This window comes from Enoplosus armatus, chromosome 7 (genome assembly GCF_043641665.1).
Source record: "Enoplosus armatus isolate fEnoArm2 chromosome 7, fEnoArm2.hap1, whole genome shotgun sequence".
NCBI classification, from domain to species: domain Eukaryota; kingdom Metazoa; phylum Chordata; class Actinopteri; order Centrarchiformes; family Enoplosidae; genus Enoplosus; species Enoplosus armatus.
In genome coordinates, this window is record NC_092186.1 from 23,706,760 (window position 1) to 23,728,883 (window position 22,124).

The 22,124-nt window shown below is 40.9% G+C and overlaps 1 protein-coding gene across 1 annotated transcript; it reads left to right on the forward strand.

The window, feature by feature from the left end:
- Positions 1-956: 956 nt before the first annotated feature.
- pik3ca (phosphatidylinositol-4,5-bisphosphate 3-kinase, catalytic subunit alpha) lies at positions 957-17,346 on the forward strand. The gene is made up of 24 exons (XM_070908288.1): positions 957-1,012; positions 1,281-1,449; positions 1,867-1,993; positions 2,360-2,569; positions 2,934-3,028; positions 3,171-3,326; positions 3,967-4,212; positions 4,855-4,940; positions 5,652-5,757; positions 7,733-7,885; positions 8,082-8,216; positions 10,950-11,074; positions 11,498-11,579; positions 11,938-12,102; positions 12,451-12,554; positions 12,691-12,862; positions 13,484-13,590; positions 13,757-13,878; positions 14,441-14,519; positions 14,642-14,812; positions 15,089-15,206; positions 16,117-16,268; positions 16,941-17,103; positions 17,239-17,346. Exons 1-24 carry the CDS (start codon positions 957-959, stop codon positions 17,344-17,346), a joined length of 3,207 nt encoding a protein of 1,068 aa, XP_070764389.1.
- Positions 17,347-22,124: the final 4,778 nt, after the last annotated feature.

Sequence of the window (22,124 nt, forward strand, 5' to 3'; positions counted from 1 at the left end):
AAATACTGGGACAGTTGATCGGAACAAGCAATATGACTTAACCCCAGCTTAAGAAATTGAGGGCATCACGCCAGGTTCATCTTGACATGAGATTATTGGACTAAACAGACAGCATTTGCAAAGAGTTAAAATGTATTTTCTTTCAAAAGGCCACTGGGAAACTATTTATCCGTCTCTACCTTAATATTGTTCGGTGGGATGGGAGTGGTAAGATAGCTTTCATTTCAGTTTAAACGACATGTTAAACAGAACAGAGGTGTAAAACTGCTTCTTACTGTAGATGTTTCACGTTGCTTTCAAGTAGAGATGTCTTTCAGCCTGGTCTTTAGTGTTGCAAACGCATGGACATACATGCACATCTATGCATGCATCTATGCAGGCCCAAAGTAATGATGAAATATGACTTAAAACTATATATCAAAAAAAAAACCTCTGGACTGTAAGTGCAGTCTGTTGGTAAAGATACACTATGCCAGTTTTACACATGCCATGGATACTGTGCAGCCAGTCACTGCACTTGTTTTAGTCTTGCTGCTGTGTGGTTGACTGAACATGCTTGTTCTCTTTAACTCACTGAGCAGAGCTGAGCCTCAGCCACAGCAAGTAGACAGAACTGCAGTTTCACAGTTGGCAACACTGAGTTGGTTTCATGTGCACCCATTGGGTCACCTTGAAAGTGTAGCACATGCACCCTTTGACCTATGTGTGTCAGTTGGTCAACCCTGCTCCTGACTAAGTTACTATACAAACAGCATTCTTAGTCTGAACAGAAGCATCAAGTAAACTGTATTTATTTATATATATATTTTTTTACACCGAGTATCACCACTGGTCCAACAGGGCTTTCAGCCTGTGCTTTACACCATGAGGGCTAGGACCTGCTTGAAAATGTTGTTATCTTTCAGGTTGTACTCTGCAGCTTAACTGTGTGACTGAGCTGGGAGACAGAGTGGAAGATGCCTCCCAGGCCGTCCTCAGGGGAGCTATGGGGCATCCACTTAATGCCTCCCAGGTAGGACACACTGGATTCTATTGTGGATATAAATGCATTTTTGATTTTTTTTTAATTGTGAACACATGCATTTGACAATTATTAGCATTTCAGTTTCATGTTATTGCAAAACAAATCATATGCCTATGTAGTTATTATATTATTTAGTATTCAGTTATTATTGTTATTATATAAGCAGTGTGAAATGCCCAAAGAAGGCATCGTAAGTGAGAAGTAAATAATTAAGTTAGTCATCAACATTGTATAATGACGCTGAGTGTGACTGCAGGATCCTGGTGGACTGCCTGCTGCCCAATGGGATGATTCTGACCCTGGAGTGTCTCCGTGAAGCCACGCTCATCACCATCAAACATGAGCTGTTCAAGGAGGCCCGGAAATATCCCCTCCATCACCTCCTACAGGAGGAGACGTCCTACATCTTTGTCAGTGTTACGCAGGTAAGAACTCTCAATCTCAATTTGAATATCTGGTAGGTAAAAGTGTCCATCTAAATGAGTAAACACAATGGACATTCATTATTGAAAGTATGATGGAGCGACCCCAAACAGCTGTTTATAAAGGGGGGCAGAAATTTGTCGGGAGCTGCCAAAGCTGCCATAGGTGCTAACAAAAAGAAATGGGTCTCTGCAGCTTATCATATGCTGTACTTGAAGTAAAGCCAATGTGTTTGTGCTTCCTGAAAATTAGTAGCTTGAAAAAATCCCTCCTTCTGCTAAAAACACTGCTTTGCACTTTTCCAAAACATCCATTCTACACCTGCAGGAAGGCCGTCAGCACTTCACCACAAATCTCCTTTGGCTTTCGTGAAATGGAATATTGAACACAGCCTCTGTTTTTTTTTCCCCTGCCTGCAGGAAGCAGAGCGGGAGGAGTTTTATGATGAGACCCGGAGGCTGTGTGATCTCCGACTCTTCCAGCCCATCCTCAAGGTCATTGAACCAGTTGGCAACAGAGAGGAAAAGATCCTCAACAGAGAGATCGGTGAGAGGTTCTCCTCCTCTGAGCTTTGGTTCTGTCGTAGCCTTGGCTTGTTGGTTTTTTTTTGTAATGAAAAAAGTAAATTAATGTATAGTTTGGAACATTCAAATTCAAAATATGTTTTTTTGTTCAACTTAAATTTGAAGGAAAAAATGATTGTTTAATTTACTACACACTTTACTTATAGTATATCTAAATAGTTGCTGTTTTTCATTAAAAGGAAAAGACGCAAAAAAGTTTCTGGAAATGACAAAAGCATGTTTTTGAAACTACAGTAGCTATAGAAGGAAACATTATTTCATTGTATCTCTAAACTGACAAATCTAGCCAAAATTGCCTTGAGAGACACTCTGCTTTGTATCCTGCCAGGTTTTGCCATTGGTATGCCTGTGTGTGAGTTTGACCTTGTGAAGGACCCCGAGGTTCAGGACTTCAGGAGAAACATCCTGAATGTTTGCAAAGACTCTGTGGAGCTGAGAGATGCCAGTGGGCCCCACAGTAGAGCGCTGTATGTTTACCCACCCAATGTAGAATCCACACAGGAACTTCCCAAACACATCTACAGCAAACTAGACAAAGGTAGGCAACAGCTTTAGTCTTATTTTTTTTTCTTTCAGTGTCAAATTCAACTAGTATCACAGGAAAAGTGAAAAATAAGAATCTTCAGAAATAGAAAATGTGTCTTTTTCTTTTTTGGTTGTCTGATCAAGGTTATTATTGTTGTGAGAATAAAAGGCAGAGGAGGCACTTAAAGACAACAGGAGGCCAACAGGGAGCAAGAAGTGAACATTTTAGCCTCCCATCAATACTTAATCCCTGCTAGCCAGCCTTTCCAATGGATAGGAACTACAGTAATGAGCACAGCAATCAATGAATTGATTGAAGTGCAATTACTGTGATGATTAAAGATGCCATGTGTTTTTCTGTCTGTCTCTTTTTTTAGGTCAGATTATTGTTGTGATTTGGGTGATTGTTTCTCCGAACAACGACAAACAAAAGTATACACTGAAGATCAACCACGACTGTGTGCCTGAACAGGTGGGGTGAATATGCGCTAAAATGAAAAGACAGTCAATCAGCCATGAGCCACACTGTGTAGCACCTTCATCTTTAAATTCAACGTGAGGAAATTGAAGGCTGTCACCATAAGTCTAATGTCTGCATGTATCTTGTCCTAAAGGTAATTGCAGAGGCCATTCGTAAGAAGACACGCAGCATGCTGCTGTCCCCAGAACAGCTAAAGATGTGTGTTCAGGAATATCAGGGTAAATACATCCTCAAAGTTTGTGGTTGTGATGAGTACCTGCTGGAAAAGTACCCCATCAGCCAGTATAAGGTAAGAGACATATAGGCGTTTTTGGGCATGTCATGAAAAAACATTACATTTGACCTTAAATGGAATTAAAAAGCATGAAGACGTAATTTCTACAGGGAGTAAATATTTTTTTTAGAATTTATAATTTCAGTGTTTTACACCAAACATTTGTTTAACAAAACACAAGTATCAGCATTGTTGGCTTACAGGGGTAAAGAGCTGTAAAGAGTTTAATGGCTCAAAGAGAGAAATGTGTCTACCGAGCATTTTTGCAACGTTGCTGAAAAGATAGGTCTGCTAATCTGCTGGATCAGGCTCAGGGGCATTCCAGGACTTTTTGATAAATAAATATCAGGATACAGCTAAAGCCTGATCCATTTCATATCCTTTATTTATTGCAACCATTGCGGATATGTCAAAACAACATTGCCTTTCATTAAAACCCTGGAAGCATTTCCTCATGCACGGCGATGTGAGCCAATGCTCAGAGAGAGTCTGGAGAAATTCCATGTGATCGCAGTCGAAGATGCACGAAGTGTCACTGGTTGCTCTACAGTTACTCTGCAGCTGCTGGAAAAAGTGTAACTCCAGCAGCTCTGTGTACTTTAGTTCTAACTGTCCTCCTCTGCGTCATCCCCTCTCTCTGTCTCTCTCCCTCTAGTACATCCGTAGTTGCATCATGCTGGGCAGGATGCCTAACCTGATGCTAATGGCTAAGGACAGCCTGTACACCCAGTTGCCGACAGACAACTTTGTCATGCCGTCCTACTCTCGACGCATCTCCACGGCAACCTCCTATATGAATGGCGAGGCAGCTGCCAAAACGCTGTGGACCATCAATGGAACCCTGCGAATACGAATCCTCTGTGCCACCTATGTAAACGTCAATATTCGGGACATAGACAAGGTGGGGACGCACAGTGCTTACAGGAATGTACCAGTGTCTGTATTGATTAGTCAAATTTAATAACAGATCCTTGACTCTAATACTCTTACATGGATGGTAGGAGAAGACTAGAATTGGCCAAATTGAGAGGAATGATCTTTTAGTACTAAAAAAAAAATGTGAATGGTATTTATTGTATTTTGGCAGAATCATGAATAAAAGTCTATATATTAGATGTAATTAAGATTTGTTTTTGAGCAGTTGACTATTTATTCAGTCGGGCACATTGTCCTATCTTCCAACCCCCTCACTTCCTGTGGAAACAAACGCTCATTGTCCAGGTCTCATGTGAACGGAGACCTACCTTCCCTACCAAGGGAAAGTAGTTCTGGTAGCTCGTGTTGGTGTGCTGTCACGAATCGTTTGTGTAAATGTAGCCAGTCTTTGCAAAACTGCCAGACTGCATGCCATTCAAGTGTAATGGCCATTTAACGTGACAGCAGTTACACACTATTAATTGTGTACTTCTGAGATAAGGTGTCCAACAGGCCAATCTCTCTATGTTATAGTGATATAATAAATATATCACATTTTTTATTAATGTTTTGTTTGTTTGTTTTGTCTCTGTCTTTGTTGCATTTTGCTTCTCTTGTAAACTTATAGATATATGTGAGAACAGGCATTTACCATGGAGGTGAACAGATGTGCGACAATGTCAACACACAGAGAGTACCCTGCTCTAACCCAAGGTAATTGTCCACCCTTCATTACAATACCTTTTTAATTCACTACGGCAGCCCTTAAACGCAGGACCTTTTTAATTATAATAATACATTTCACTTTTACTTTTCTTAATGTAATCACAAATTGCTTAAACAAACAATGTGAAAGTCAGAGAAAATGAGAATAGATAGAATGTGATGAATCAATTGTGGTACCCAATAATGGAAATGACAACCACTTTAATTCACTTTCTCTTCATTTCACTGAAGTAATGCTTTAGACAGTTTACACTGCTAATTTACTTCAAGCAGTCGAAGACGGGAGGGTAAAGTTAACAGTTTAGTGCTGGCTTGTAACACTAAACTGCTGTATTACATTACGGTTAAACCTAAGCCTTGGTCCACTGTCTATACTATATATGCCTGATAGAACAGTCTGCATATTCAAATCATTTTGGCATTGAGATATCTTTTGCTATGTGTCACTTTTTATATTTTATCGCTGAAAGTATAGGCTCAACTCAGCCCTGTGTAATAGCAGTGTAAGGTTTCTGAGCATCGAGTTTTCTATCATTGGAAGCACTTTGGTGTTCCTCAGAGAATTAAGTGACACAGCTCTCTTTAGGTCCTCTTTTTATGGTAGTAGGTTGCCCTGTAGGCCTATATTTTCTGGTTCTTTTTTTTGTTGGCCCCAGCCTCTTAAATTATCCACGTGTCGCTTTCATTCTTTATCCACAGGTGGAATGAGTGGCTCACCTATGATATGTACATCCCAGACATACCCCGCGCTGCCAGACTCTGCCTCTCCATCTGCTCGGTCAAGGGCAGGAAGGGAGCCAAGGAGGTAGGATAGAAAACAGTGAAGGAAAGTTGACAGGAAGTGGGCATGCAAAAACAGGAAGTGTTTACTGTTTGGATATCACGGTTCCATTTTTCAATGGAAAAGTAAAATATTTTGCCTCGCAGTTTCACTGGAGGAAAATGCAGAAGTATAACAGCTGGATTAAATTAAACAAACCAAATATGAACTCATGTTAGCCCCATGGAAGCTAATGCCTGATCATACAAATACAATATGCTATATTACAGAGAGGCAGACGGTGCTACAGTTGTCACAGTCTAAAGAGAGCCGATGACCTTCTTGTGTCTAAATCTTTTATCTAACGCTGGCATGCTCAGCCATCCTGGAGGTGCTTATATGGTATAGGTACCTTGTGTGTGTGTGTGTGTGTGTGTGTGTGTGTGTGTTGGTACCTACCCTAGTCTGTGTGTCAGTCTGTCTTGAGTATATGTGTCCAAGGTGAATGGGAGCTGTGGTATCGTCTTTGGTTCTGTTTAATTACTAATCAGCCATGGGCACTGTGGTGGCAGAAAACATCAACAGAAACACTATCAGCAGAAGGGACTTTTCCATTCATGTTTTGTTCCAACTCATATCAAAGTATTTGACTATAAGACTTACGTGAATTTTCACATAATGCAAAATCAAAACTGGGGCAGTAAAGTTTGCAAATTAACACATGACATTTAAAACTTTAAAATTGTCATGCTTTTTTATATAAGAAAATCAATTGTATAGCATTATAACATATTCTACATACTTTCATCTGATTTACAATAAAAAAAAAAGAATGTCTGTACATTTGACTCTATGTTTAGAAACCATGTGGTGTTAAACTGTTGGGAGTGGGAGTGATACTTGTAAAAGACACCCACACTGATTGATTTTTCTTCCATCTCTCTCTCTGGTGGAAAAGCTGGAAGAAAGAGAGAGGTTTGTGTGCGCGTGTGCGTGTGTGTGTGTATGAGTGTGTGTGTGTGAGTGAGTGTGGAGTATATCAGTGTATGCCAGACATGGATACTGTAACAGACACCTGGGGTGAGTCCTGTCCCATACTGCGCCATGCTAGGTTGAGGTCAGGTTAGCGGATGCTCTTTCATGCCCCGCCTGAATTAAAGATAAACACTTCTCTACAGCAGCCTTTTGTTCCAGCACTTACTATTAATAGGTGCATTTTGACTGGCTGTCTGCATGTAACTCTGTCTGCCTCACCATGTTGCCCTTTGTCACCTGGTTCCATCACTGCCCCTTAGTGAAGAATCACTCTGAAGTCCGAGATGTTATCTTAAACATTTCCTCAGCCTTTGTGGAGGCTTTGGTCGAAGGAGAACTGCAGTTTGAGAAGATTGTTTGATAACCTGTATATCTAAAGATGAAACGGTTGTACATATTTCCAAGACCATATGATTTTACTGTCCCTTTTGCCATAATCAATTCATTATAACACACTTAAACCTTTTAAGACCCTTTTTAAAAGTGTCTTGAAACTGGTAATTGAAAGTAATTTCTGTTATATTCTATATATATTATATTCATGTATCAGATTGAAGACAGCATCCGCCAAACTGAAAATATGACTTAACCTCTGGAATAGGGAAACACCCGGCACACCTGACCAATAGAGAGCAGACCAACAACCAAGCTATAAATGTGAACCTGTGGATGTGTTGTCTGTGCTTGGCTAAAGTACTTGTTTTTATTATACGACTATTGTATGAATGTATTGTATCGTGTTGTATTTGATATAGACTTTTTCTGAGTTAGTGATGTGTGTGATGTGTGTTCTTAGCATAAGGAAACCTTAATGAGATGACATACTTTCTACACTGTGAGTCACAGAATGTGTTGGTGTTAAAAGCCTCTTTGATTCAAAATTATGCACCATCTGTGTTTGTGTCTGGTTTTCCCATGAGCTTCTCATATCCAAACAGTTTTTTTCTTTCTCTTTCCCTACTTCCCTACTCTCTCTCCCTTTTAGGAGCACTGTCCACTAGCTTGGGGTAATATCAACTTGTTTGACTACACTCACACGCTGGTGGCCAACAAGATGGCACTGAACCTCTGGCCTGTCCCTCATGGCCTTGAGGACCTCCTCAACCCCATAGGAGTCACTGGATCCAACCCTAATAAGGTATTCAAATTCAGCATCTTGCCTAAAAAGTCCCAAAAGTTCTCTTGCACTGTACATGCTCCGTTTTATATGGGGACTGTACCAGAAATTGGACAAGAAATTAACAGGTTTCCATGTTTCATTGAGAGTTTGACTGTTTAGTGAGATACTGTAATTTAACCAATGTGATCATATTTGTTTAATCTCTGTCGTCCAGGAAACCCCATGTCTAGAGCTGGAGTTTGACCACTTTAGTAGTCCAGTCAAATACCCAGATATGAATGCAGTAGAGGATCATGCTAACTGGACCATCTCGAGGGAACTGGGGTTTAACTACAACCTCTCTGGACAGGTAATAAACCTGCTCACAAACCACTAACTATGGGCCGGAAAAGGTAATATTTACCTGCACAATTTGATTGTATTATAGTGACCCCAGATGTTTTTGAGGCTCAAACACAAGTAGAGAAAAGTCTGTTAAAGTGACGCCTCAAAGACCAGTACGAAGCTCGCAGGTGAGAGGTTGCATGAGCGAGGACCATGAGTAGCACACAGGCGTGGGAGGGATGTGCACTTTTGGAGAACCAAATTAATTATTGCGCTCTCATTTTGACATGAGTGTCAAGTCACGCAATAAAGACAAATACATCAGTTGCATTACATCAGACCATAATAAAATACACATTGATCTTCACACTCTCATTCAAGAGAGTTCAAACGCACACTTTTTAAACAAATTTCGTGTGTACAGAGTCACTTAGAGAAGACGAGGTAAGTTATTAATGAAGGTGTTTGAATTTCACCATTCATTAGACCCCTTTGTGGCGTGAGATATTTTGACATTGATTTATGAGGCCCTAAGGTGTGGTTGTGTCCTTGTTGAAGGCATTACATGTAACGGCACGATCTGCTAAATTAGTTGTGATGTTAGTGTGTACATAATGTGTATATGTGTAATTTGTGTTTATATACTGTATATACATTATATGTGAGTGTTTAAGATATATTCCTTCAAAAAAACAGTATTCCCTTTAGACTTTTTTTTATTAACGCTAGCACTCCAACACGTATTACCTGTTTTGGTATTATTATTGTTTTTATCTTATGTTGTTTTGGGGTATTTTATTCCATTTAGGTCAACAAGTGATTAGATAAATGTGGTTAATTTTCAGCCCAACAATTATCTATAAAAACTTAATGTTGGTTTGTACTTTGTTAACTGAGTTGGTCCCAAACCCATTTAATGTGACTCAGTAATGCCACTGTGAGCTATTGTGTTCAGTTATTCATGATGGCGTTGGTGATGCCGTCTTATCAGATTTCTAGACGACGTGTGGCGGGAGAACCACGACTTCTGATGTGATAATGTGACATGTGGTTGGAGTTGCTCCACCGAATGAGAGGATGCGAACAGCGTGAGACAATGTGTTAAGTTATTCATGATGTGTGTGTCAAATGTGAGGAGTGCCCGACTCAATACGTGTTGTGATGAGAATATCATCCGGCTTGATACTGACCAAAAAAACTGTTTGATCTTTAATTTAACATCACATTTATACCGCCAGAAATCGGACTTGGTTTTTGTTAAGGAAGACGATTGGCCACGGGACAATAGGGGGCAAGGTGATGGCCAAAAAGGCCCTTAAAGTCAGGATTTGAGGGCATTGTCAGGGTTGCCAGCTGCGTTCCGGCTCTGTCACGGTTTCAATGTCCACTGGAAATGATTCAGAAATGAAGCATCTGTTACGCTGTAGCTACATTTATAATATAGTTTGCAGTTGTATTGCCAACATTTTTCATGTTTTACAAGCATAAACACAAATTTGCAGCTCATTTACAGACGCTTTTTGGATGCGTTGAAAATGACAACCTTTTTGTTCCTTCTCTCCCACCCTGTCATCACTCAGTTTAAACGTCAATATAGCCGATCTCACCGCACAACTGCTCTCATTAACCTGTATTTTTGTTTATTTTGTCGTGACCATAAAATAGTGATTGTGTCTGCAGCTCAGCGGCTTGGTAATGGCTGCTGGTCAACATAGTATTTATGTGCCGTACTCGTTCTGTTGTCTGACAACAGAGACAGAAAAGACAGAAGAACCACTCTCCTTACTCTCTCTCTCTCTCTCACTAACTAATAACACCAAAAAATAGTATTACTGTGTATCTGTGTAGATAAAGTCAGAAACAAAGAAAATGCATCATTAATAATTAATGTCATCTCAATTGCTTGTAACTACAGGCATTTGAGTAGACTCCCAAGTGAATTTCACGCTTCAGAGACGTGAGCTGCTCCGGACGATGATTTGAACGCAGATTGAACACAGCCTCTCATTTTGCCGACTATAAACGTGTATCCGTAATAAGGTGTCCTGATGTAGAAAACAATGGACTGTGAAGGAACTGCAGCGCTTATACAAAGTGACAGATAACTGGTTACGCAGAATGCAGCAGGAGTACTGCTACTGTGGTTCAGTATACCTTGTGCTCTGATTTAGAACTGCGGTCAAGCTTTTGACCAGGGCTATGGTGGACATGGTTGAATAGATAAAATTCTAGTACAAGAGTTGGATTTACAGCCAATAGATGTACATGTCTTTAATGTGGCATGTTGTTACAGGTCCATCAGATTCTGCGCCATGCAAGAGAGCTGGACTGCTCAGTGTAGATTTATTTATGAGGATAGTGTAATGTGGTGTATTAAATAATTCCTCTCTCTGTAACTTCCCTAACAGTAATGGGCCTTAATAGGTCACAACTGGGAATGTTCCAGGCTATATTTATAATGGCTGCATGGCTGAATGGTCAGACAGGCAAATATTTGTTAGATTGCCGCTAGAAAGATACTTTGATGCAAGAAAAAAAAAAGGAACAAATGGAAGCTCTAACAATAAGTGACAAAGTACGTAACGCTGCTGGTTAATGTATTTACTTACGATTAAAAAAGGTTGATAATAAAGCACTTGTCTTTTACTGTGCCACACACTGTGTTTTATCACAGAAGTAACTTGAAATACAAGACGGCCAACAGGTTAGTAATGTAATAATGCAGCGTTTAAAGTATTATCTTTCTGTTGTGTTTCAGAGCAACCGTTCAGCCAGAGATCACGCCCTGACAGAGAGCGACACCGAGCAGCTGAGACAGCTGAGTAACAGAGACCCTCTTTCTGAAATCACTGAGCAGGAGAAAGACTTCCTCTGGAGACACAGGTAACCTCCCAACCACCAAATATTACACCATACTACTTTACCTACTTAAAGTACTTTATATAGAGCCATAGATTTCACAGGTCAGACTCGTATTTAGGTGGGTGTACATATACTGCATGTTTCTTGCATAGCCCCCAACCAGATTCAACACCAGCTTATTCTTGTATGTTAATGGATGAGACATTTTTTCACTTTTTTAAATTGTTATTCTTAAACATACATTTTGTCTAAACAATGACTAAATACATTTCTGGGATTAACCGTAACCAAATTCTGCATGCTATACACTCTACATTTGAATATATGGGGTAACAGAATTTAGTTTTAACCTTGTATGTACTTGTGTAAAAACATCTCGATTGAGACTTAAACTGGGATGCAACACACAGTAGTTAGTTATCCCCCTTTCTCTTTTTCTACCAGGCACTACTGCATGAACATCCCTGAGATCCTTCCCAAGATTCTTCTCGCTGTCAAATGGAACTCCAGAGATGAAGTAGCACAAGTAATGCCATGCCATGTCATACCTGCTTACTCTTATATACTTGATCTGTGTCTGATAGACAAGAAGAAACAGAGTTAAGGAAAGATTCCAGCAGCTCAGCTGCTCCACAAAGTATATAGATAAATAGATTTCGAAAAATGGAAATCGAAAGAACTGTTTCAGTAAACATTTATTCCATCTACTCCATGTTTGACCACTCATGTCAACTTGGTGGGAAAGGACTTTTAAGTTTGAATGTATAATGTACATTGAATGTATAATTTTATTATTTGTTGATAAAATGGATCTACTAAGTTGTAATTCTGTAATATATATGTTTGAGTATTAATTCATATTTCTTGGTTTGTATGTTTCCCAGATGTACTGTCTGTTGAAGGAATGGCCGTCGACCCGTCCTGAGCAGGCCATGGAGCTGTTGGACTGTAACTATCCAGACCCCATGGTCAGGCACTTTGCTGTACGCTGCCTTGACAAATACCTGACTGATGACAAACTGTCCCAGTACCTCATCCAGCTTGTACAGGTAGGTCTAACAGAGAGTCTGGGCTATTGAGTTCAAGGAACTGATTGACTAAAGCGGGTAAAAAGGAAGATATTGAGAAACAAAGTGTATTATGACTCAAGTGGACTATGGAGTACCTTTCTCCTGCCTGAGTGTCCTTGACAGCCAGTGTTCTGTCTGCTGGAACGCAGCTTTTTGTAACCTGTTCTTGTGTGTTGAAGACTTTCTGGTCTGTGATGCCTTAGGATGTATTTGGTGTACAGAGACTCCATGGTCGGGAGACAGCACAGAGTCTGACATGACTAATCTCTGCATCTCCTCTTGTTCTCTTCTTCCAATCTTCCCTTCCTCTCTCTCCTCTTGTGCTAGGTATTAAAATATGAGCAGTATCTTGACAATCCCCTGGCCCGTTTCCTCCTCAAAAAGGCCCTGACCAATCAGAGGATAGGGCATTTCTTCTTCTGGCATCTCAAGTGAGTCATCCAGATTGCTTTTTCTTCATGTTTATGTACCTTCCTTTCTCTCGGTCTTTCTAGAAAGCTAGAAACTCACCGTGCCTCGCCGCCTCTCACTCTCTGTCTCCCCCTCCTCTTTGTGGCTTCCTCGCAGGTCAGAAATGCACAATAAAACTGTGAGCCAGAGGTTTGGGCTGCTGTTAGAGGCTTACTGCAGGGCTTGTGGCATGTACCTCAAACACCTGAGCAGGCAGGTGGAGGCCATGGAGAAGCTCATTAACCTCACTGACATCCTTAAACAGGAGAAGAAGGATGAGACACAGAAGGTAAGGGGGGCGGCAGCACACACAGGCACTTACATGTCAGTTTAACGTTTGTCTTTTGCATCTCAAAACTGTGGATTGAATTGGGATGTTGGCATTTATCTTGATCTTAAGTGCTTTAATATTTCTACATCATCACCATTCTAAGTTTGTAACATGACAATCTGGCACACTCTGATGCCTGCTCAGTGTCCTACACTGCAGCTCTCCACAGGCATCATGTGGGCTCGTATCATTCCAGCCATCAGTAGATTCTCCAGTTAATTAACCCTGTCCGAAAACTGACACCACACATCAAATTTTAATTATTAGCCATTATTACATTCAAATAGCCTATTAAACACCCATATGTTATGTGGGATCAGTGTTACTCATTCTTGAAATAACAACAATGAACAGGAGCAGTTTGGTCATTATTCATCCAACTATTTGTGGATTTGTTTAATTCATGTTTTACCCTCAGAATTGTTAAAGAAAACATACACACACACACAAATGCAGCCATTTTTAGAAGATTTCTTTGTGGATGTGTGTGTATGTGGGTGCGTGCATACACATTTATGTGCAAATGCACGTGTGTGTTGTTTGTGGTTGTGTGTGTGTGTGTGTGTGTGTCTTGTGGAGGTCCAGATGCGGTTTCTTGTGGACCAGATGAAGAGACCGGACTACATGGATGCTCTGCAGAACTTCACCTCTCCTCTGAACCCTGCACACCAACTGGGAAACCTGAGGTTGGAAGCAATAATGACTGAGCTATTTTGTGTGTGTGTGTGTGTGTGTGTGTGTGTGTGTGTGTGTGTGTGTGTGTGTGTGTGTGTGTGTGTGTGTGTGTGTGTGTGTGTGTGTGTGTGTGTATATGCATATGCAAGTGAATAACTTGAATTAATTTGTGCACAGGTTAGATGAATGCAGGATCATGTCATCAGCAAAGAGACCGTTATGGCTGAATTGGGAGAATCCTGACATCATGTCCGAGCTGCTCTTTCAGAACAATGAGATAATCTTCAAAAATGGCGACGGTAACACACACACACGCAACTTTTCTGTCCTCTCAACACACCTGCCAGAAATCGCCCTGTAACGACAAATCTATAAAAATGATGTGCTTAAATTAATGTCATAGCATTTCACAAAAATGTGTCAATGCCAAATAAATTGTGATTATCGCCTTTAATGATAAGCCTAAATACTGAGGATTGTGGGAAGCTTCTATCTTAAACGTGGTATTTTTAGCGCTTATGACTCTCAAAACATGACCGCATAAACCCGTTGCAAATATACAACATACACTTTAATATATGGATTTTCTTTCCTCTCCCTCCTCCCACCACATGCCATTGAAAGGAACTTGGTTTGCACTGCAGACCAGTTCACTTTATGCAGCATATTTCCCTTAATCTTAATCCTAAATGTTGACAGAAACTGTAAAGTGCTGTTTGGAGGCTGCAGAGCTTCTTGATGATGGTTGTCTACTATAATCATACTAACTCGTCCTTTATGTTGTGTGTGTGTGTACAATATGTCAGTATACCAGGATGTTATTAACTGTAACTAACTTCATTGTGTGTGCTTGTGTTGTAGACTTGCGGCAGGACATGCTGACGTTGCAGATTATTAAAATCATGGAGAATATCTGGCAGAATCAGGGACTGGACCTGCGGTACTACTCTCTCTCCTGTCATCTCGATCTATATTTCTCTTCCTCTCTGTATCTTTCTGCCTTCCTTTTTCTTTCCTGCCTCAGTGCACGGAGCTAAGTAAATCTGTTGCGTGTGTCTCCAGGATGCTGCCCTATGGCTGTCTGTCATTAGGAGACTGTGTGGGTCTCATCGAGGTGGTTCGCAGCTCCCACACCATCATGCAGATTCAGTGCAAAGGAGGCTTGAAAGGAGCCCTGCAGTTCAACTCAAACACTCTGCATCAGTGGCTCAAGGACAAGAACAAGGGCGAGATGTGAGTTCTTATTTTTACAGCATCTACGCATCATTAGACAGTATCGAACAAAGTCCATTAAAGTACTGTATCTGTGGGACCCTGTGGGAAAGTCTGCTATTGTTTAGCGTTACAGCCCCTTTACTTCTGTCTACATTTAGCTTCATGTATATGCTTAATTTAATAAGATTTTCAACATTCTCTCATTTCTAATTTCTTTTGAAAATGCAACATTAATGGTGTCACTGCTTACTTGTGTGTGTGTGCGTGTGTGTGTGTGTGTGTGTGTTCGTGCAGGTATGACATGGCTGTGGATCTGTTTACGAGGTCCTGTGCTGGCTACTGTGTAGCTACATTTATCCTTGGGATAGGAGACAGACACAACAGCAACATTATGGTCAAAGATGATGGACAGGTAACGCGTATATGCACACAGCTGCAATATACTACACAGCACACGATTGTGGTCAAGGATGGACAGGTTACAACTTTCTGCTTTACATACACGATTTCAGATATGATTGGCAGTTCACACATGATGACTAACCTGCACAACATTTCAATCCTAGTGGGTTCTTAGTGAGGTTAAAAGAAGATCTGGCTGGGATTCCATTTAGATTAATTTGTGGTCAGTGTGCAGGCATTAATCTTTTAATGGATGCTGATTGCTGATCCAATAGCCTTTGACCTACATGTGCGTGTAACTGCGCTTCTATGCTCCCTCCCATATACATGTTTGGATTCTTGGGTAATGAAGTTTTGACTTTTCAGTTGAAATAGTCATAAATTCCTGGTTTCCTTGTGTTTCATAACCACTGATCCAGCTCCCAGTAAAATACATAACAGCTTGGAGGAGAAATGTTTGTGATGTGGTAGTCGTCTAATTCCCCCCCCCTGGAGATCAATAAAGTATTTCTGAGTCAGATTCTAATTTCTGATTCACAGTAACACTGTAGTTTGGAGTATAGAAGAGAAACAGTTTGAGAAAAATAACTATAGTTAGAGTAACGTGTAAAAGGACTATTCTAAAACATTATCCTGGCTGGCAGATAACGCAGATAACATAACTTAGTAAGCTTCTTCGTCTAGCCTTTATGTAGGGTGTTTTCCTTTTTTTCTTAATTTATTAACGATATGTTATTGTTCACTACATATTTGATAAAACTGAGTTTAAGCCGATACTAAGCAGACTGAATGACTATTATCGTATCTGTATAATAACTTGATATTGGTGTCGATTTCCTGTGAGTATATAGACTTGAGAGGAGGTTTACTTGTTACTAAACTTTGACTTCCTGCCTCTTTGTTCTGCCCTCCTCTGGCAGTTGTTTCATATAGATTTTGGCCATTTCCTGGATCATAAGAAGAAGAAATTTGGCTACAAGAGAGAGCGAGTGCCCTTTGTACTGACGCAAGATTTCCTCATCGTCATCAGCAAGGGTTCTCAGGAGTGTGCAAAGACCAAAGAGTTTGAGAGGTACTGAAGCAAAGGTTTGCTATAGGTGTGTTTTTCTTTAGCTGGGTTTAAAGGATAATATTATTATTATCATTGTCGTCAAACTGGAGAGCACACACAATGGGTTTCATTTTGGAAATATATTGGAATAGAACAGAGGTTTGAATTTATTTAGTCACAGGACAGATTTGTGTCTGTTTGTGTTTTACTTCATTTTTCTTGCCCCACTTCCCTCAGGTTTGTAAGTTTCCACTCAACTTGCCCAATTACATAAGAAACATATCAACTGGCTAGCATCCTTCCTGTCTGGGAAGCAGGTCCGGGGCCCGTTTTGCCAAGTTTGCGACATGCAAGCTGCGATTTGCAACATGAGATACTTTCCTCTCGCTTTAATTTTGACACAAAGAAAGTCTATGCATGTGTGAGCCCTGCGGGACTAGACTAAGCAATTTGTGAGTGAGAGTCATTTGTGAAGCGGCTTGTTGTCACCATTTGTGGAAACCATCACAGGCCTTAAATCTTTTCCAGGTGGCATCAGCTTTGGGTGGGTGTCATTGCTCAGCATTGAGCTTTGTTTATACTTATTTTTTCTCTTGTTGATGCGAGTTCCCTGCACTTCCCTGCCACTAAACAAATTGCATAAAACGACTTTTTGTTTGTCTTTCTCACATTCCCTTTTCCATCTCCCTGCAGGTTCCAGGAGATGTGTTATAAAGCCTACCTGGCCATCCGGCAGCATGCTAACCTCTTCATCAACCTGTTCTCCATGATGCTGGGCTCTGGCATGCCTGAGCTGCAGTCATTTGATGACATTGCCTACATCAGGAAAACACTGGCCCTGGAGAAAAGTGAACAGGTAATGAGGCTTTTCTCTGCGCTCATATCATCCTGTTCTGATCTTATTCTGGGGTATTTATAATTGTCTCAAGCCTCACATTTTGCTCTCTGAAACCTAGCATCCACTTGTGCATTTTTTTTCTGCTTTCTGCAGGAGGCGTTGGACTACTTTATGAAACAGATGAACGACGCTCACCATGGAGGGTGGACCACCAAGATGGACTGGATATTCCACACAATTAGACAGCATGCACTAAACTGATCTCCGGCGCACAAACAAAATCCATCGGCCCCGCCATGGAGTATTTACTCCTTTCAGCCAGCTGTTCAAGTCCGAACCGCGCAGCATTAGTTTTTCAAGGAATCTCCGACACCACGCACAGCTCGCTGATGATGGAAGTTTGCGCCATTTCTGTTTATTTCAACGAGGTTACTGTTTTTCTTGCCATTATCGTCCGTCTTTTTGTGTGGTCTTGATGATGCCCTCACACTACCCTCTGCTTGTTCTGCGTCTACAAGAGAGTGTTGTCCTCATGTCCTGGTGAAGATGTGCCCCACCTGGCCGATGCTTTTATCGGCCAGGTGCCCCCCACCCCCAGCTGGAACGAACAGGGTAACCAAGGAAATTGGACCCCTTCCCCTGCTGCTTTTGTAGGAAAACCACACATTGGACAAAACGGCGAAAAGAAGACGTATCTGCCAATCTATAAATGTAGCCACAAAGTAAGTTCAACTTCTGCTGTATTAGTGCTGCACTGTGGCTCCACTCCAGAAAGGAGGTGCTGTTTGTTTTGTTTAGTTTTTTTATCTTATCAGTGCTGAGAAGATAAAGGGCACAAGGAACTGTCTAAATTATCTGACATACTATTACTCAATTTGTTGTACAGTGCAGGATTACTGGAGTATGGGGGCTCCTATGATGACCACTGCACAGTCTTCAACATCTTCGTGGTGAAGTTGCCCTCCTGAGCTGATTTGGTGTCAGCTTTTAAGTTTTCGTGCGGACACTTCGGAGCTCAAAAACTGCAGAAGAGTCTGTGGGTTGTCTTGGCCACGGTCTCAATGAAAAAGCACTCCGCCCATGGGAACATTTGTTGGTGGTGCAGCTTTAGACTGTTGCATAAACTTCAGGGTGATGATGCCTCTCCATCAAAAAAAAAACAGCACTTACCAGAATAATATACAGATTTATTATGACTTTTTAAATTTATTTATGTATCTAGTTTCTTTCAGTTTCTACACAGGCAACGTCCTAACTCAGCTCTCCAGAAACACACCATTGTTTGTGTAAATATTGTTTTTTGTATTTGTGTTTACCTATTTGCTTCCATCTAGCTTCTTCTGACCACGCGTGCAAAAGCTCTCCCCTGTTTTCCTCGATCTTATTCGTAAATTAAGCCTGCTGATGCCTTTTTTTTTTTTTTTTTTGCCTCCGTCACTTTTGAGTTAAACATCTAATTTGACCTTATGACTAGTAGCCCAACTAGTTTTATTGTGACTAGTTTGCAGCCCTACTTGGAATTTTAAAGATTAATTTTGTTTGGGAATGCAAAATGGCAAGAGTCAAAGTGCCAGTCTCACATTTTATGTATAATGGGACCTATTTTAAGCCCCTGGCTGTCTGTTTTGATGGCGAGCATAGGCCCAGGGGAACGTCACGTCTTCCTGTTGATAAAATGCCTTGGCCTCACAGCACAACACTCCACAACACTGCACACTGCTACAGACTTATTGTATTTGTATTTCTAACTATGTTGGGGTGATGGTCTTTAGCATGTCCCCCTTTAGAATGCCTTTTAAAATGCTGAGTCACGGACAAAATGCATTTTAACATTTGGTGGATATTTTTTTTTATCCAGAACACCTTTCACTGAGCCCAAAACCCTGGCAGTATTTGAGCCATGCTTTCTGTTGCCAGGCACTGTCAAAGCCATGCTCTACACCTTTTTGTTAGAAGCCTATATTTTACAGATTTTTCCCAACAGAAACATTTGAGCATGTAGCTGTTTCAGCGTTTTGAAGTCACAGTGAAATGCCACTCACTGTTGTCTTTTAGTGACTCCAAGTGAAACAGAGAGGGATTTGAACAAATCACCACCCACACCTCCCTCGCCTGCTTTGTTGGGTCAGGAGGCCGAGGTGAAATGGATCAACTACAACTCAGCTACATTCTTTGGAAATATAAACACACTCCTCCTACTATCCCATCGTCTCTGCTAGCTACTATGAGCCACTAGCTAATGGTTAATGAAGCAGGGGCTAGCTAATCGTCACAATCACATTTCATTGGATCAATTTGTGTATGCGAGCTTGAGATGAGTCATCAGAATAGTTTTACAGAACGAGAAACGGGAAGGCTTTTGATATAGAAATACTTGAAAATGCATTTTTGTTGCACTGTGTCTTTAAAGAAGGCCATAGCTGGCTGGTCTCATTTAGGAATTTGTTCAAACGCTATCGTTTAAAAAAAAAAAAAAGGTGTTTTTAACACACATGAACACAGAACCATGAGTGGCAGTAAACTTTTTTCAGTTGAATTGAGAACCTCTCACATGGTGTGCTTTGCTAAGGAGAGAATGTAGTATTTTGTAAGAAAAGGTGCCTCAGAGCAGCCTCACAAGCCCCCCCGACGCCCTCACAATGTACCTAGAGAGACATTTGGATGTGCACACAGCTTAGTAATTATCTTGGCAGATTGAGTTTCATACTATAGAGATAGAAGATAATAATTCATAGTTCAACTGTTGATTGTATTGAAAAGCCAAAGTTGTGGTTTGTTCTGATGTGGCGCACGTCTGCCATGTCTTTATTGTTGCAGCATTAATGGCTAGAATGTATTTAAATGCTAACATGGACCTTATGTGCACTCATCTTTTTATGTTTATGCATCATTCACGTTTCCTTTTTTTAAAGTCAGATGCAGTGCCACTAAACATACAGTCGGCTATCAGCAGAGAGCTCCTCTCTCGTTCACTATTCCCTCTTTTTCGCAACGTGCCAAATCAGGCGTCACTGAGGCCCGTGAAAGCTGACGCATTAAGGCATATCAGTTACAGACTTTCAAAAGAAAAAGGTTGGGCTATGCACTTACAAATTCTAGTTCTCAATGCCTTTTTGTCCAAAAGGACTCTGTAAGAAGAAAGTTAGCCTAGTGTGCATGCAGCCGGTGTGTATGATGTGCATTTTGAAGCAGCATTAAGAAGTGTGTGTGTGTACAGTTACTGTCAAACCTGTTTCTCTATGGTTGTAATCTTCAGTATCCTTTCCCATGTGCCCACCACACTGATAGTGTGCGAGTGTGTGTCCATAAGCATTTATTTCTGTACAGGTTGCAGAGCTTCATTGGCAGGCCCCAATGAAAACCCACACTATGTATGTACTGTATCTACATGTCCATGTGTCTGTGTGTGATGACACTTAGTCATGTGTTTTGTTTCGCCTTTTTTTTTTTTTTTTTTTTTCTCCCCGCTGGCTGGTCTGTGCCAGAGAAGAAAAACAAAAGAAAATGCTGCAGTGTTGTGCATCGTTTGTAAGGAAACAAACGAGGGGAAACGGAGGAACTTTTTTTCATACATAAGTTGAAAATGTTTTACTTGAAATGTCACGAATCAGAACCGCAGCTGTATTTTGTTGGTTTAAAGTTGAGATGGGGTGGGGGGTGGGGGTGGGGGGTTGCAGTGTCTATTTAGTACTGATTGTGAGAGAGTTGTGTGTGTGTGTGTGTGTGCGCGTGTGCGTGTGCATTGTACTGTGCATAAGCATTGTGTCCAGGCTGTTTGTTTGATACTGGTAGTGAATGTTATCGACGCCACAGTCCTGGATTTCAGAGTGACAGACAACATTACTTCTTGAACTAATGAAGCCCCAAAGTTGCGCTTGGGTTCAAATTTCGAAGATCAGGTGCAGTGAGAACTACGACGGAAGTATCTTGACAGGATTGAATCAAATTTCGCAGTCTTCATCTTCAGCCTCAAAAAAACCACAAGAATGACGTCCAGCAGCTGAGTGACGGTTCTCACATCTTCTCGGAGGAGTTTGTCTGAATTGCCGCAGGAATTCTGCAGTAACTGTTGCACTAGTTTTCCCTCTCCTCAAGTGGAGGCCTTTATGGCATCCGTGCTGCATCCCTTTTTAATTGTCAAAAAGCTCGACGATGAAAAAACACAGCCCCCATATTTATAAATCTGCTTATCACAGGATCAGGTAAACTGGCTTTGTCCATTTTTGTTGCTAAGCCAGCTTGTCTGAATGAGTGTCACATAATCATTGTACCCGCTAATTTTACTAAGTAAGGGGACGTTGAGAATGATCTCATTTAAGCACCTCATGCAGATAGACTTTCTGTGACGTTTAACCTAAAAAAAATCCTATTCTCACGGATCTGCTCTTCAGTTTGCACCTGCTAATACAATCATATGGTCTGAGCTGTCTTTCCAAGACTTAACGGTGGACATAACATGAACAACCACAAAATATAATGCAATTCAATGCAATATCCACGCAGTTGGGACAGGTGTTGGTGGTATTGTGTCCACCACCTGTATGACAACGGGCCCTGATGTTTGGTAAATACGGCCGCAGATCTTCGTGCTGTGTTTCTTCCTGTGAAGCAGTTGAAACATTGTCAAACCCACAGTTGCAGACAGTCCTCGTTTTAACACAGACCGCGTTTCTAGAAAGCCTTTGAATGGGCTTTAAACAGAATGAATGTGGAAAAGAATTGGATTAAAGAGCAAATACGACTAATCGGTCGTAATTGAACATTTGTGATCGTTTTTTAGGCTTCTGAAATGTCCCAAATTCTCACGTGAAGGACATATTGACTAAATGGTCTGTGTTTTCACGTTCTTTTCTGTTGGCAGTGCTCAAAAGTACATGTTAGTGTGTCACTAATATATTTCCAGCATACCATGCTGTCAGAACCTTAACCTATACTATGAATGAATGTACAACGGGCCACTGTATTGTTTTTTCACAGCCTACCTGCATGAGATTGGGTAAAGATGAATATTCTTCTCGCTACATTGTTTGTTTGCTGTT

What these genes read in the sequence shown, in the direction of transcription:
- pik3ca (XM_070908288.1), top strand. Translation starts at nt 957, where the DNA reads ATGCCTCCCAGGCCGTCCTCAGGGGAGCTATGGGGCATCCACTTAATG. An exon ending in CCAGAGATGAAGTAGCACAA is followed by an intron (nt 11,580 to 11,937) that starts GTAATGCCATGC and finishes TATGTTTCCCAG; the next exon opens with ATGTACTGTCTGTTGAAGGA. An exon ending in GACAAGAACAAGGGCGAGAT is followed by an intron (nt 14,813 to 15,088) that starts GTGAGTTCTTAT and finishes GTGTTCGTGCAG; the next exon opens with GTATGACATGGCTGTGGATC.